The 17,124-nt window shown below is 40.4% G+C and overlaps 1 protein-coding gene across 3 annotated transcripts in view; it reads right to left on the bottom strand.

Moving 5' to 3' along the window:
* Positions 1–17,124, bottom strand: part of SLC23A2 (solute carrier family 23 member 2) — a 1,130,684-nt gene that overhangs the window by 587,680 nt on the left and 525,880 nt on the right. For all 3 annotated transcript variants that reach the window (XM_044083095.1, XM_044083098.1, XM_044083097.1), the window contains exon 5: positions 5,816–5,973. In XM_044083095.1, the coding sequence (XP_043939030.1) occupies positions 5,816–5,973 (158 nt within the window). The remainder of the gene's footprint in view (positions 1–5,815; positions 5,974–17,124) is intronic.

The raw sequence follows: 17,124 nt of genomic DNA, 5'->3' as shown, positions 1-17,124 counted from the left end.
AAGTGTAGACAGCATTCTCCTAGTTGGAAAAGTTGGGGAAAAAAGACTGGGAAATGTAAAGTCTGACTGATATTTGACTCAAACAACCTTTGGCAAAAAGAAAGGATTCATCTGGAGGGAGACCCTGTCCGTGTGAAAGATTAAGATGGGAGGTTTACATGACAAGACTTGTATTTCCAATATTCTCCTGGCAGAAGTGATAGCTACTAAAAATAAGGTTTTCCAGGACATTAATTTTAAGTCACCACTTACTGAAGGTACAAAATGGGAGAAGTAAGTGATAAGAGTACCAAATTAAAATCCCATGGTGCACAGGGTTCTTTATATGAAGGTCTGAGCATAAGGTTCCTTTCAAAAGGCTTTATAAAGTTTATGTGACATTAGTGATGAACCACTAAAACCAATATGGAGGTTAGATATTGCAGCAAGATGTACCCAAATAGTAGAGGCTGATGAGCCTGTCTCAGAGTAAGACTACGAAGTCTAAAACTTTGTCTACGGTTGCTGAATAAGGATCAAGATTACAGTCTAGACACTATTTAGTAAACATCAGCCACATGTTATGAAACAATTTTCTAGCTGAAGGTTTGTGGTGGGCCAGAATGATGCCTGGTAATCATGGGAACTGAAGAAGCCATGCAGTGAGCTTGAAATGTTGTAGATTTGGATGAACCAGTTTGTCCAGGTGAGACAAGAAATCTGAAGCTGGGTCCAGTATCTAGGGATTCCAAAGCAGATGAGGCCATAGGAAGGGAAAATCGACATGTCGAGGCCAGAATGGGGCAATGGGGTTAATTTTGTTCTTCGACTGTTGGTTTTCTTTAGAAACTGACACATTAGTGGAATCAGAGGAAAGGTGTACAAAAGACCGGGGGGCCAATCATGAAGGAAAGCATCTCTGGGTGACCCCCCGGGGCGGGATTAGGGCAAAATAACTGCTGCACTTGTTGTTCAAAGGGGACTTGAACAGATCGCAGCACAAAGGGATTGAGAGGCCACTCGTGAGGTATGAGAATGGTTCAGCTCAATTTATCCGCAATCATGCTGGAGCTCCCTGGAATGTGTGTTGTCATTAGAAAGAGGTCAGAGGAAATCACCCACTGCCAAACTCTGAGCACTTCCCAACAAAGAGGCTAAGATCTGGTTCCCCCTTGTCTGTTGATGTACCAGACAACTGAAATATTGTCTGTACTGCAATCATTCCCAAGGGGAGGATATATTGAAATGCTTGCAATGCTAACAGCACTGCCCTAATCTCTAGAACACTGATATGCACGTTGGCCTTCAGCTGGGGCCAAGTGTCTTGGATTGTCTTTCCCAGATAATACCCCCCACCCTATCTGGGACCTGTCCATGGTCACTATGATTTGAGATTAAGGAGGGATAAAGGGACGGCCCAACAATATTTCGTTGGAGTGAAGCCACCAACTTAGATATTCCCTGCATTGACTGAGCAGAATCAGATGGGACACTGGTTGATTCAACAAGGAACATTGGGAGGCCAGAAGCCATTGCTGAATTTGCATGTGGGTATCTGGCCAAGGGTACTAGAGTGATGGAGGCTGCCACTGACCCTAGAACCTGTAGAATGAGTCTCGCTGCTACTTTCTTGCTTTGAATGATCTAGCTGACTTCCAATCTGAACCTGTGTAGTCTTTCTAGGTGAAATGCATTGAAGCTGGTGACTGTGTAGAGCATAGCCCCAAATGAATTCTAGGTGTTGTGATGGTTCTAAACTGGATTTTTAGTAGTTTATAGTGATTCCTAAGCTGGAACAAAGAAGAATGTAATCTTGTGCCTTTACAAGTTGACGCCTGGTTGGAGCGATAAGGAGCCAGTCATCTAAATATGGAAAGACTCAGAATTATAGCAGTCTGAGATGCACTGCTACCACTGCCATTCATTCTGTGAACCCCCTGGGGGCTTTGGTGAGATTAAAGGGTAGTGTTCTGGACTGACAGTGACTGGCTCCCAGCCAGAAGCACAGGAATCTTCTGGAGCGCTTGTCCATTTTTATATGGTAATATGCATCCTGGAGATCTAAAGAGCACATCCAATCATCTTTTTCCAATAATGGAAGTATAGACTGAATCCAGACCATCCAGAATTTGGTTTGTTTAACTGATTATTTTCAACTGACTAAGGTCCAAAATGGGTCTCCGGTCCCCTGTTTTCTTTGGCACTAAAGTATCTTGAGCAAATTCTGAATCCTCTCTGGTCTGGTGGGACTGCCTGGATGACTCCTGTCTAGGCGATTTTTTTCCTAGGGAAAAAAATCTCTGCTCTGCAAAAAAAAAAAAAAAAAATGTAAACACAATAAAAAGTGGGGGGCTTTGTTCCCACACCTCCCTACTTAAATATACAAACTCCAAGATCGCAGCACAGTGAAGAAAATGGCAAACTTCCAAAGATGGCCCAGCAATTTTTTTTCCCTGGGAAAAAAATCTCTGTTCCGTGTCTTCGCTGTTTAGTGCCTTCGATCTTTAAAGCTTGATCAAAGAGCATTCTCTCTTTTGACCGTTCGAGCATCTGATATAGAACTGTTTTTGAATTTCTAAGACTGCTGCTTCCCTGCAACTGTGTGGAACATCCAGGATTCTTCTTACTCTTTTTGGTTCCTCTGACAGGGGAATGTTGTAACCTCCGGTAATGAGCATCTGCACCTATTTGTAAAACGTTATTCCTAGCCAGGCAGATTGGCGCAGGGATAACCACCCCAGACTGCTTCCAGAGGAAGGCAATTGGGCCTCCTTTCAGGAGCGGTGACAGGAGTTACCAGGGAAAGAGTCCCTGGAACCCTGATTCTGTGGGCCATTTCTGCCTCTTGGATGGCGTCTTCCATTATTACTTCCCCCTCTGCCCCGGGGAAGTCATTGCCACGAGGGTCCTGGAAAGGTCCTTGGGGGGTTTTGAACTATAGACTACAACTTCTATGGTTTCTGGAAAAGGGCTGTTGAGGAGTGGAAAAGTGTATGACCATGGCAGAAAGGGTCTTCCCATCTTTCTCACATCTAGCTAGAGTCTCTAACTTTGGGTCTAAACAGGGATGATCCATCAAATGGAGAATTGACAAAAGAAGAGTTAAATGGCTCCACAAAATCACAAGTGCATCCAGGTGTGTCTCCTGATGTCTGCTCTTATCATCCCTTCAGCAGCATGAGCAATTAGCCTCATGGATGAGTTGGAGATAAGTGACTTCTCAGCTCGCCATCCTAGACTCTTTGAAGCCTGGTAAAATGTGCCGTACAGTTCATAGACCTGAGAGCAAAGGCTGATTAAGCTTATACGCATATCCTTCGTGGTGGCTGCCGCAACCACCATGGTATCCACAGGAATACCTTTGGCCTGGTGTTGCTCATCTTTAGGGGCAGACAGAATGCGATCAGGACTTTTGGGGGCCGGCTTGATAGTGTCAGGTATCTTCCAAGCCTGCTGAGCAATCAACTTAAGATCAGCAGGCAGAGAGATCCAAGAGTTAAGAGGGCTGGGCACAAAAAGCTTTTAGGTATATGATTCCCCTGAGGAAGAATGGTGGGTAGTCCAGCCACCCCTCTGTTTAAGGATTTCTAGGATGACCCCGAAGGAAACAACTTCCGGGGGACTTAGGGGAACCTTCCACTTCATTGAAATCAGTATCTTCTGTGAAGGACACTTCAGGGGAGTCCAAGTGTTTCCTCTTGCACTTCTATTTAGAGGGTACCTCTTCGGTGGGTTGCTCCAGAGAGGTGTCCGAAGAAGACATAACCAGAGTCATTTGGTCCTGAGACTTTTGTACCCTCTGTCCCAGCATAGAAGCTCTGGTCAAGGGGATGGACACAATGTTTCGTCTGATAGGAAAGGCATAGACTGTTTGCCCACAATGGACAAGGTCCTCGCCATAGCCTGGAAGGCAGATTCCCCCCCCCCATAGAGGGACGGGAGCCTGGAACCAAAACAGACTCCTTCAGAACCGTGGTCCCATCCCGCACCGAGGCCACCCTGATGTAGAAGACGGGGTTGAGCTTACATATATCCAAACATAAATGAAAACTTAATTTCAACCACATAAACGATCAGGAACACCACTGGCAGGACAAAACTTCTTTAATAGTACAACGTTCTGGTACCTTAGCTTCTTGCCTTCTGCTGGAACATTTTTACATTACAGGTCTGTCCCTATATATACCCTTTAACTTTCAAATAATGCAATTAATCAACATCACTCAATTGAATAATTAAACAATTATATTACTAATAAACCAGCTGTTATGCATTTCATTCAAACAGACTAGTGCATGAAATTTAAAGACACATTCAAAAGTCCATATACTGAGTCTGGAGTCAAAGAAGTAATAGATTGGTGTGGACAAAGACAAGGTTCCAGAGCTAACAATGCTAGGAACCATGGAAGGAGTTAATCCACTCGGTCACGTGCCAAAGCATCAGTCCCACAATATCTGACTCTGTTAAGCTCTTGGTGGACTGAATAAAGGAGGCCAATGTAGATCCTGGAGGCCGTCTCTCCAAAAAGGGACTGGGAGCACAGTACACTGTACAAGGTAAAATTATTATCTGAGGATTCTTTGGTACTGAGTGGTCGGCTGGTACCGAAGTGAGTGTTGTCTGCACAGATGAGGATAATGATGTGGCAGATGTTGGTGCCGAAGGCACAGAGGAGTGAGTATCTTGGCCCACTGGTGTCAAGGAGGCTGTCAGCACCATAGGGGATTTGGCCATTTTAGGAGGTGGTTCTGAGGAACTTGTCGGAACAGGGTGACTCTGTTTTTTAGGTTTAGAAGATGATGATGATGAGGAGGAATTGGTTTCTGTCTTAGGACCAGATAGGGCCTTTTTTTTTTTTAGATGCATCAAAGAAAGGAAAAGAAGGGGAAGTGAACTACCAATGATGTATGAAGAACTACCTGAAGGTAAGTGGGGGGATGTACCAACAATGGTATTTGAGTCTACCTAATGGCAAGGGGGAGAAAAAAAACAGACTCACTCACACACCAGAAAACTATCTAGACGAGGAGCAGGGTAGTATACATAGACGTTAAAGATAAAAATGTGGAAAAAAAAGGAAAAACTAACTTACAGTTTGAGGAAATGCCAACGCTCGAGAGACTGGACAGAATGCGGCTGGCACTACAAAGTGGCAAACAAGATCTGAGGTAATTTGGTGAGGAGCCTTGTGGGTAGAGATTAGCTTGAGAGTTTTGGGAAGGCGTGAGCTGGAATAAAGATAGAGTTGGTTCCGAGGCTCAGAACTGAGCCCACAGTCAAGAATTATGTGAAGATTGACAACATCAGATCATATATTAAAGGACAGACATATCATTTAGTCTATACAGGGGGCTTCTCTCATACAGTGTCGGGTAATATCTTGGGAATATATATATTTTCACGAAAAAACTGACTCAAGCAAACCACTAATCTGGGTAACACAGACAGACACACACACAGACAGCAATGACACTCATCATGTTAAATCAATGACATCATACCAAAGCAATATGAGTTAGCTGACTACGTTTAGAGAATTTGCTATGCCACAGATCGACCTGGTCCAGTAATATATAAATATACTCTGAATGCCCATGCAACAATACAACTGTATACAGTATATTTCCCTAACAGATGGGGAAAATTTTAATTAAAACTCAGAAGACAAATCAGCTTGGACGCAGGTTTGACAGGTACAGAAGAAATGCAAGAGAAATTACTTGGTGTGACTAAACAGAGAAGTCTAGGCATATCAACTGTATACAGTTTTCATACATATATACAAATAGTGAAAAACAACAATTAGAAATGTAAATATGAATCTGGAACCAACCTGCATCCTACTGTTGTTTGCAGTAAAGTAGTAATGCCCACACAAAAGAAAATTGTTCCAATTAGCTGGCTTGTGGCCCACTGATCATAGCCAACACACATTGCCTCAGCCAATAAAAATGGCACTGCTATTGTTCCACTGAAGCATGTCAGGTAATGCTGCAAGTACAAATATATATATTATTATTATTACTAATAAACAAAAGTACCAATTACACAGATTCAGATGGTGTCAGTGCACTCAGTAGTTAGAACTTACAATCAGACTCAGAGGAGCCACTCTCACACACATTCCTATTTAAGGCCACTTCATACTATCATACAAAAGTAGTCTAGCATGGCTGGTGGTTTTTCTGCATAATTTTATCACTGGCCATTTAGTTCTTTCTAACCCTGATACTGACACATTCATCACAAATATGTACAATATCTGTTACAGTTTCAGATTTTTTTTCACCTATCAAAAAACATGGATGAACAGGGGCAAACATACTTTTTTTAAAATGTATTTTACCCATTTGTTTACTGGGTAAGCCCACTGGAAAAACTGTACCTTTTAAGGGTGACCAGTGAACACTGGCTGGTTAAGTGACTTGCTCAGAGTTAAACAATTGGCAAATGAATGTGGAAGGAATCAAACCCTGTGCCAAAGTGACTCATGAGTTTTAGTTCCCTGCACTAAGTGCAAGACTTACTTTTTAGAGTACTTACTTAATAAGCTGGGAATGAGCCCACAATTATCATAGGTGAACTTAATTACCCTCAAACAGATTGGGTTATCGCAGAACTTCACTGTGAGGCTATATTTACTGATTTCATGAACACAAATAACTTTTATTAGTTTCCTTCTCCACTCATGGTGTATAAACACCCTAAACTTGGTCTTCATGAACATTCCTGGCCTTGCTACAAATACCGAAGCATTAGAGCTGCTGGGTAACTCTGACCATGGGGTGCTTACTTGATCACTCTAAATGCAATTAAAATAAGATTTTAAACTACTGCTTCAAATTACAAAAAGGAATCAAGTCTCTGCAGTGATGGCATTAACTGGCAGGATTTATGCACTAGACATGGTGAAGAACAGCAGTTTAAATTACCAGAAGTAGGTCACACTAAACAAACTTAGCAGAGAAAAAGCATTCAGGACTCTGCATATGTCTTCAACACTAAGTTGCAATATCTGCCTCAGAAGATTAGAGTGAATAAATACAGACACAGTATGTATAAAAAAATATAACCCAAGACAAACAGAAAGAGAATAAAGGTAGCAACAAGAAAACAGGAAAGCATAGTTGTGTAAGTTAACTTACCTTAACAACAGATGTTAGGACAGACCACTGTTTCAGTAGCCATAACTAAATGAGACATCTTGGAAAGGATAGGATCCCATATAGTCTACAAAGCCTTGAAATCATTCCCCACACTCTGTACATCCACCCTTACCATATGTGTACATGCTGTTACAAAAGGGGGGTACAGGCACTTCAAAATCAGAGCTTCCCTGCTCAAAGGGAAGGCACAAGTCTGAAGCTCTACAACAATTTAGTCAAAACCAGTAGAGACTGACATGTTATGTCAGGAGGGTAAAGGTAGAGTACCCCACTCCAGCCTGGAAAGAGTAGGGAAAAAAGGAAAGGTGGGAGGGTGCTAATACTCTAAAAATGATCTACTTGAACATCTACTGCTACGGTAAGTTAACTTGTATAACTGCACTCTGTTCTACATTAGATCACTGTTGCAGTACCCATAACTATATGGGATGACTGACAAGTTAGGAGCAATGGGGGCTAGAGAAGGTAGACAGTCTGGTAGTACTTGCAGAACTGCTTTTGGAAATCCTGCTCTTTTCTATGGAGACCGAATCTGGCTTGTACTACCTAGTATAAGATGTGTACAGAAGACCAAGAAGCTGCCACTAGGATAGACCTAGAGTCCACCACTTCCCAAAAAGCCTCAGAAGTAGCCACAGCTCTGGAAGAGTGAGCTCTGACTTTCTGAAGGGAGCATCTACCATGGTGAGAGAAATAAGACTGGATTGCATGGAAATGTGTTGCTTAGATACAGATTGCCCTTTTTTTTTTTTTTTCCATTAATGGAAACAAAGACATTTAAATTTCCAAAAATATATGGTTCTGTCCAAGTAAAATCTCAACTGCCAATGGATATCCTAAGTATACACAATCCCTTCATCTCAGTTGTTGGGGTCAATATAGAACATAAGAAGACCAAAAGTAACAAACATACCTTGGATAAAGGAATGGTTTGTTCTAAAATATATCCAAAATATAGTCTATATCCATCTAGTTGAAGTCAAAGCAATAAGCAAAACAGTCTTGTGTGTGAAAAATTTTAAAGAATTGGATGCAACAACAATGGTAGCAAAGAATAACGCTGGAATAAAGTTCAAGCTATAAATCAACTTGCACTTTTTCTGTTTTAATGTATAGCTTTGGGGTGATTGACTGGATGCAAAAGGAGTTGGATAAGCTGGACAGGAAAACAAGAAAATTGCTCCATGCCCATCAAATGATATACAAAAAAACAGTGTTTGTCAAGATTGTATATCCCCTTGATCTGATATTCCAGTTACACATCTTGTTGTAGAGTACATTACACTCATGACTGAAGACTTCTATACTGAAAGACATAACAATATGTCAAAGTTATTATACTGGAGACTTTGTAAACATTACAGCATAGAGGCAGCTGGCGATACATTGGAAGCATGAACCGCAAAAGATTGTTGAAAATTGATGAAAATTATGAGGTTATGATAACGTGGAATCACCTCATACCAGCAGCTAAGAAGGTAGTAGCAAACAGACTTGTAGTTTTAAGAGAAAAAGACAGATATAGCTTTGATTATGGACATTGCTGCACCCAGTCACTACAGTGTCTTATGAACTGAAAGACATAAATTTGTAAAATATCAGGACTTGCAAGCAGAAGGTACAGCAATGTGCAATAATGATACACTGATAATTCCAGTTGTAGTATGAGCAACTGGGCTAATAAAAAATAATCTTCAAACCTATCTAAATATTCTACCAATAAAAGTAACCCCTTATGAACTGAAAAAAGAGGCAATTCTGGGTACATTGCTGGTGCTGAGAAGAGCACTTGTATTAAATGTCAAAGAGTGAAACAAAAATGATTTCATGAACTTTAATTTTGCCCTGACTTAGGAATGGGGTCCATTCCAATCAAGGTATGTAAAAAATGAAGCATTTCGAGAAATTTAAACCAAGGCAATTCTAGTGTTTGGTTGGATTTCCATGCCTGCTTTTTTCCTAAAGACTTCTGCTAACCTAAGCAAGGAGATCATCTTGGACTTCCTTTGTTCATGTTTTAGAACTTTTAGCATATTTGGATCTGACAATGTCAATTAGTACATATGCAATCCCACAATCGCCAACCTATATGTATAGTCGATTTCAAGGAAGCCAATGCCTCCTTCAGATCAAGGGGATATACAATCTTGACAAACACTGTTTGTTTGTATATCATTTGATGGGCATGGAGCAATTTTCTTGTTTTCCTGTCCAGCTTATCCAACTCCTTTTGCATCCAGTCAATCACCCCAAAGCTATACGTTAAAACAAAAAAGTGCAAGTTGATTTATAGCTTGAACTTTATTCATAGATGTCAAGGCTGTTTTCAGCATTAATTTTAGTCTTCTAAAATATTCCTTACTGAGCTTTGTTCTCATTTTTTCATGCCATTGCCCTTCATCTATTCTAGATTCGTAAACTTCTCCTTGTTTCAAACCTTTTATATCAAATTCTTCCCCAAATGTTATATTTTTTGAGTCTTCAATTTTCCAGATTTTCTAAATTTGCTTTTGCACATTTGTTGAGACAAAATGACATTCCCAGGTCATCTGAAAAGGATTTAACAACTTGTAGTTGTTCTTTCAGAGGTTTATCAGATGAACTATACAGTTTCAAGTCATTCACAAAAAGTAGATGAAATATCCTTTCACTTGATTTTCTTAGAGTCAGACTGAATCCATGACCTAGGCTGTGAGTAAACAGCTTAATGGATTAAACGCAACAAAACAATAATGGTAGCAAAGAATAACGCTGGAATATTCCACTCTGGATTTTCACACCCTTGATAGCAATTTGTCCTTTTTATAGTTCAGCTTCAAATTGGTCATTTCTTCATAGTAACTATAATGCAATTTGCTAATATCTGATTGATTGAGAAGTGGGGAATACTATCAAATGCTTTTTTGTAATCTATCCATGCCATATTGAGATTCCTCTTCATTTTTGCATTTCTCCATTATGGCTTTATTTAACAAAAGATGGTCCTTTGTTCCACCCAAATCTCTTTGACCCCCCTTCTGTTCTATAGCCATGATTGAAGGTTTGTCTAAATGACTGCATACTCTATCTGCATCAATTCCCATACACAGCTTGTACATTGTTGGGAGACAAGTTATTGGTCAATAATTCTTAGGGTGAGCTACAGGTTCACTTTTAAGTATGTGTATTGATTTCCCCATTGTTAGCCAATCCAGTGTCATTTGGGGTATACAGAAAAACAGTTTTTACTCAAGGCTAAATCACAATGCAAGGGTGATAATACATTTAACCAAAAGTTAGATACAGCATCCAGACCTGGCATTTTCTATCTGGTTGCCTTTCTTAGCTTTAACTCTGTCTCAGTAGGAGTTACTTCATTCCAATCCATACCTTCTATATCAGAGTCTCTTATTTGTTCCTACACTTCTTTTTATCCACTCAGCCTCCTTACTGTGCTCAACTGGGTCATCAGATATTTCTTCATAATTTATTAATTTCCTCTTTTCTTGGTTGTTTCTCAACTACTGCTGCTTTCTTTACTAACTCCCTGTAAAATATCTTTGGGCCATCCCTACATGGCTTGTTTTGTATCCTTTCTTTATTTTTCTCAGGGCATCCGGTAAATAGTTTAGTCTGAGCAGAGATTTTTAATTTACTGGTAGAGATAGTAAAACTCAAATCCTGATATGTTTTGATATCATGGTTTTGTTTTAACTCTCTCACTTTTCTAGTATTTTTTAAAGTGATTTCCTTTTCTGTATTATCCCAATAATGATACTTCTTTTCTTAACTGTTTCATAAATAATTTCCAGTCAATGCTTCCATGGCAGGAATCTATTTGTCCCTTTATTTTCCTTTACTAATTTATGCCTTCTTGGTAATATGATGTCTGTTATTAGTTTCACTGCACAATAATGTAATCTGTTAATTTATGTTATATCATGTGGTTCTCTATACTTCCAATTACTTTATTAATTTAGCTTACGTTTTTAATGATCAGTGTCTTATTCATTTCTGGCAGCCTCTGTCTCTCATATATATATATTACATTCATCCAGTTCTATCAAATTCAGCAGGTATTCTTTTAAATAATTTTCTTCCTGATTGAGAATTTATTCTACGGTTTGAGTTTCCTGCTCTTTCTGACTCTGCATGGAAATATCTTGCCTTTGAAATGATGATGGCATTTCATTTTGCGAGACATCTTTACTACTTTCAACAATTAATAGAGCTAATGAGTGATTTTCTCTACTAATGCACTGCTCTACTCCTTTGTCACTTCTTCATGCTCTACCTGTTTTAATATTTGCATCTGTGATTCCCATTCAAATCCTTCACTTCATTATCTAGCATTTAATTTTCAATTTCCTTCATTTCTGTATCAAACTGCTTACTTAACACTACATTAGACTCCTGTGTTACTATTCTATTTTTTGTAACATCTACCATGTTTGGGTGCCTTTGTCTACAAGTACATTCAAATACGTTTGACTTTGTTTTACGATTACATAGTTAACACTGATTTCTTTTGCTGGATATAAACTGGCCCATTATTACTTCCTTATTCTTCTCTCGGGTCCATTCCTCTCTCTTTAATGTTGCAAATACCTGTGAATTTTTTCTCTCTCTCTTTTAATACTTCACTTTTGCTTCCTTTTCCAACTCATTCAATGTTATCTTGTCTACATGTTGGTTTGTTTTTTATTCAAGTAATGACCTTAAAAGTGGTGTATGTAATGTTTGCTGATTTTTCTCTTCTGAACTTTTCCCCTTGCTCTTGCAGTGTAATCTCGTTTCAAGAACTCTGGGTTAGTTGCACAGTAGAAACAAAACATAATTTATTATTTGTCCTCAAGTGTCCATCTCTCCATTTCCAGGCATCTTGTCTGGCTGGTTAATTTTTTTATTTTTTTTTGTGCAGTACTATTTTTATTGCCACAATGAGACCCTCTAATGCATCAAGTAACATAGTAGCAAGATCTCATATTCCTAGAGGCCTTTGCACCACTCTACCAGTCCCTCACCTAGTACCAGGAAGAAAGGTGGCAACTACAGACCCATATGTCTGACCAGCCACATATGCAAAGCCATGGAAAGACTTATCTAATTATAAATTAATAAGGACAATGGAAAACTCCAAACACTAGAACTGCCTCAGTTTGGACTCATCAATGGTACATCATGCTTACTCAACATGCTGGACTTTTCTGAAAAGGTCACCAAAGCAGTTAATGAAAGTAAAATGGCACACACCACACACCTCAACCTTGCCAAAGTTTTTTACATAATCCCCCTTCAAAGGCATAGCAGAACAGCTAAATAAACTGTGAATAAACTCCTGTCACCCACTCAATTGTCAAATGGCTCACAGACAGAACACAGAAGATCAAAATAAGGGAAGTTACCAATACAAAGAGATCAGTCACCTCTGGAGTCCCCAAGGTCAATGCTGGGATGTTTGGCATTTACTTCTCTGAAGTAAAAGGCAAAATCAAAGGGTTCTATTTAAGTCTGCAAATGACTGCAAGTTAGAAGCAGTCACTAAGTCCACAAAAGACTTCACTATCCTGCAAGAAGGTTTGTCCCAAATAAAAAAAATAATGCCTAAATCATGGAATGAAACTAAATGCCACAAAATGCAATATCATATCCTTTGGGAAGTCAAATATCCCAAGGAATTATCATACTGAATATACATCCCCAAGAGTTGATCCAGGTTTTGGGATTTGGGAATCTATGCAGACACTTGTCATAACTTTCGACCAGCATGTGTTCATGGTCTTAAGTCCTTCTATACTGTTTAGCTTATAGATCATAAGTTATGTACTCATCATAACTTGGCATCTGTGTATCCATTTGCATTCTTCCTCACCAATGGGTTTGGATCCAATCCTCAGATCTATCTCAGCCACATACACAAGACTTCGGATCCTGCTCTCAAGCTCCTCCTCTATCCATAATGCTCTATTCTATCCCCAACACCAAGAGTTTGCTGCCTAAGCTCCCAGTTTATAACAGAGATGGATATAGATATAAGAAAAGTCAGAGCTCAAATCTGGAATTGAATGGTTCCAATACAGTCTAACAGATACTTCTAGGAGTGACAAGGATGGAGGATGGAAGGGAGGGAATGTGAGGAGGAATGAAAATGGACACCACAGATGCCAAGTTCTGGTGAGTACAGAACTTCTAAATCTGATGTTGTCCTTTCCACTCTTCCTCACCAATGGGACAGAGTCCTCAGCTATGTAGCCCTCGGGAGGCCCTCATGGAAGGATATGCTGGAGCACTGTCTGACCAAAAGAAGCTCTGCTTCTGTACACAATGTCTAATTTGTAATGTGTAACAAAAGTATGAGTCTTTGACCAAGTGGCTACAGCACAAATATAACCAATGGAAGCCCTTGACCAAAAAGCAGATGAAACAGCCATCAACAGAGTGGAGTGTGCTTGAGGGGGTCATGGCAAATCTAGTCCTTTTTGAGAATAAATCAGTGAAATGTAACCAGTAATCCATTTGGCTAGTGTAATTTTAAATACTGCCTGACCCAAGCAGTTAGGAGAAAAGGATACAAACGGCTAAATGGACCTCCTGAACTGTTTTGTCCTGTAAAGATAAATACATAATGCCTGTGCACATCAAGAAGATGAAGCATGTTGTTGTTTGTCTTTTGGCTTTTTCCTGGTTAGGGGTTGCCACAGCATAATTCCGGTCCACTAATGATTGGCAGTAGAGTTTTATGAACGCCGAGGTGCCAGCTCAGCGTTCAACCTTCTACGAAGGCATGCCCATTTACGCATGTCTTTCGAACGCCCACCCAACCTCGGGGAGGACATGCAGACTCCGCACAGAAGGCACTCCCCGCACTCCAGCCGAGAATCGAATGGGAGAACCTTTTGCTGTGAGGCAACAATGCTACCACTGCGCCACCACAGATGAATAAGAAGATGAAGCATGTATTCTCCCTTATTCACAAATTTTGGAAAGAAGACTGGTAATTGTATAGACTGGTTAATGTTACTTTCCATCGCCACTTTAGGAAGAAACTTTTCGTCGCCACTTTAGGAAGAAAGGAAGGGATGGGTCCATAGAGACACCCTGTCCTTATGAAAAATATAAGGAGGTTTAGTTGACAGGGCCTGGAGCTCAGAAATTCTTTTAGCTGAAGTGATAGCTACTAAGAAGATTGTTTTCCAAGAAAGAAACTTCATATCACATTTTTCTACTGGTTCAAAGTGTTTCTGGGTTGATGCCTGAAGGACCACAGTAAGGTCCCAAGGAGGAAAACATTTTTCCATTAGGGATCTTAGGAGAAAGACGTCCTTCATGAAGGCTCTACACAGTCTGGACAAAGACAGAGAAAAGATTTGTTTCCAGAATGGAAATTAGAAATCATTGCCAACTGAAGCTGAATTGTAGAAAAACTAGCTCCTTCTTTATAAAGAGTTGCTAGAAAGAGAAGAATGCAGAAGGTGGTGCTGAAAAGGGGTCAATATTCTGGTTGGAGGCCCAAACACAAAATCTTTTCCATTTGCTTCTGTAGACTTTCTTGGTAGAAGCCTTCTGGGTGGCCAAGACAATCTCACAGACTGGGGAAAAATACCTGGACTGTCTAACTACTGCTGGAAGTGGAGAAACCATGTGGTTAGTTTGACGGCATGGAGACTGGGATGCTGAATTCTCAATGGCTGAGACAGGATATCCTGAGTGGGTTCCAGTATCCATGGAGGTTATCTCAAGTGAGACCGTAGGAAGGAGAACCATTACTGTTGAGGCCAGAAGGGGCAATGAGGATGAAAGAGCTTTTCAGACTGCTTGCTTTCTATAAGAACTTTGAAATCAGAGGGAGAGGAGGGTAGGCATACAGGAGTCCCAGAGGCCAATCATGAATCAGAGCATCTCTCAGTCACTCCCCCCGATGGGGATCAGAGCAAAGTACTTGCTGCACGGGTTGTTGAGGGGTGAGGCAAACAGGTTGCAGCAAGTCTGGCCTGAGCAGCTGAAGATCATATTCACTATCAACTTGTTGAGAGACCACTGGTGAGGCATCAGAATGGATCTGCAGAGCCTGCCTGCTAGCTCACTGTTTTTTCCCGGGATGTGCACTGCAAAGAAAAAGCAGTCTGAAGAGATCGCCCACTACCAAACCCTCACGGCCTCTCTGTATAGTGGGTAAGACTGGGTTCCTCCTTGTTTGCTGATGTACCAGACTACTGACATGTTGTATGTATGGATTGTAATAGTCCCCAGAGGAAGAACATCTTGAAATGCTTGCAGAGCTAGTAGGACTGCCCTCATTTCTAGGACACTGACATGCAAGTTTTGCCTCTTAAGGGGACCACATGCCATGGATCATCGTTCCCATGAAATGCCCTCCCACCCCAGGTGGGAAGTGTCAGTGGTCACTTTGGCAACTGGGGGCAGAAGAATAAACAGTCTGCCTAGAAAAAGATCATCAGATTGAATGCACCAATGAATATGCCATTTACAGATTAGAGTGAGTCTTATGGGAAAAGACCTGGGATGATAAAGAATGGGCCATTGTACCACCAACATCCATTGAAGAATTTGCATAAAGAATCAGGCTGGAGAGACAAGAAGTATGGCAGCTGATATCAATCCCAGAGCTTGTAGTACTAATCTTGCAGGAGACAAGTGAAAGTGAACAGACCAAACTTGATATCTCAAAGATGTGATGGAGAGGTAAGGATGCCACCTGAGTTGTAGTATTTAAAAGAGTACCTATGAACTCCAGGGTCTGTGCTGGGACTAGATTTGACTTGGCTTATTGAGATGCCTAAAGTGCTGGAAACCTGGAGCAAGTAGTCCCTGGCTTGTAAATGTTGATGCTTGTTGGATAGGGAGGTGAGGAGCCAATCGTCGAGATATGGAAACACCTGAGAATCCCTTGAATCTCAAGTGAGCTGCCACGATGCCATGCATTTGTTACACACCCTGGGGGCTGAGGTGAGTCCAAAGGGCAGTGCACTGAAGTGTTAATGACTGTCTCCCAGCTGAAAGTGTAGATGTCTCCTGGATTGCCTGTCTATTTTTATGTGATACTATGCATCCTGGAGATCTAATGCACATCCAATTATCCTTGCGCAGAAGAGGCAGGCTGGACTAAACTGTAACCATGTGGACCTTTGCCTTCTATACATACTGGCACATTTTGCTTAGATCCAAAATGGGCCTTAGGTCTCGTGTTTCCTTTGGCACTAAAAAGAACCATGAGTAAGTTCCAAATGCTATCTGGTCGGGTGGAACCTCCTGGATGACTCTTTTCTGTAGTAGCTTTTGTATTTCTTGCGCTGCATTTTTCCTCTGGGTGGAACGTCAGGAAATTTCCTCTTTTGATAACCAAGCACAAAGAGCAGTGAAACTAAAACAAAAACAGTGTAGTTCCGGTGACAATGAAGGCTGTCTTCTCAATGCCAAATATGATTGTCCAAAAACGCAAAATATAGTCCAATAAAGATGTTTCTACAAACAGATTTAATGAGTACACCAGATATAACAAAACAAAAAACAAAACATCTACTGATTTAGCGCTTTCGTCTCCCTCCGGAGACTTCCTCAGAATCAGTACTATACATACTAGGCCATCAAAAATAAGGTGACATGATAGGTTGACCTTTTAAAAAACAGTGAATTCATACTATACAGGAACAGTATAATACCACAGTTTAGTAAAATAATCCAAGACAACATGTTCCACTGAAATAATGGCAATTCTGTGCTGTCTTAATCTATCTTTTCAAACATCTACAAATACGAACCTTTGTATTTAAAAATAAATATTGATATTTAAATAACATGTTGTCTTGGATTATTTTACTAAACTGTGGTGTTATACTGTTCCTGTATAGCATGAATTCACTGTTTTTCAAAAGGTCAACCTGTCATGTCAACTTATTTTTGATGGCCTAGTATGTATAGTAGGTCTTTAAGAGACAATTAATTAATTAATCTTTATTGCCAGCCCAGTTTGTATACA

This window comes from Protopterus annectens, chromosome 9.part0 (genome assembly GCF_019279795.1).
Source record: "Protopterus annectens isolate FY-2018-M chromosome 9.part0, PAN1.0, whole genome shotgun sequence".
Taxonomy (NCBI): Eukaryota; Metazoa; Chordata; order Ceratodontiformes; family Protopteridae; genus Protopterus; species Protopterus annectens.
The sequence above is the reverse complement of the archived record's forward strand: the minus strand, read 5'-3'. Positions and strand labels throughout refer to the sequence as shown.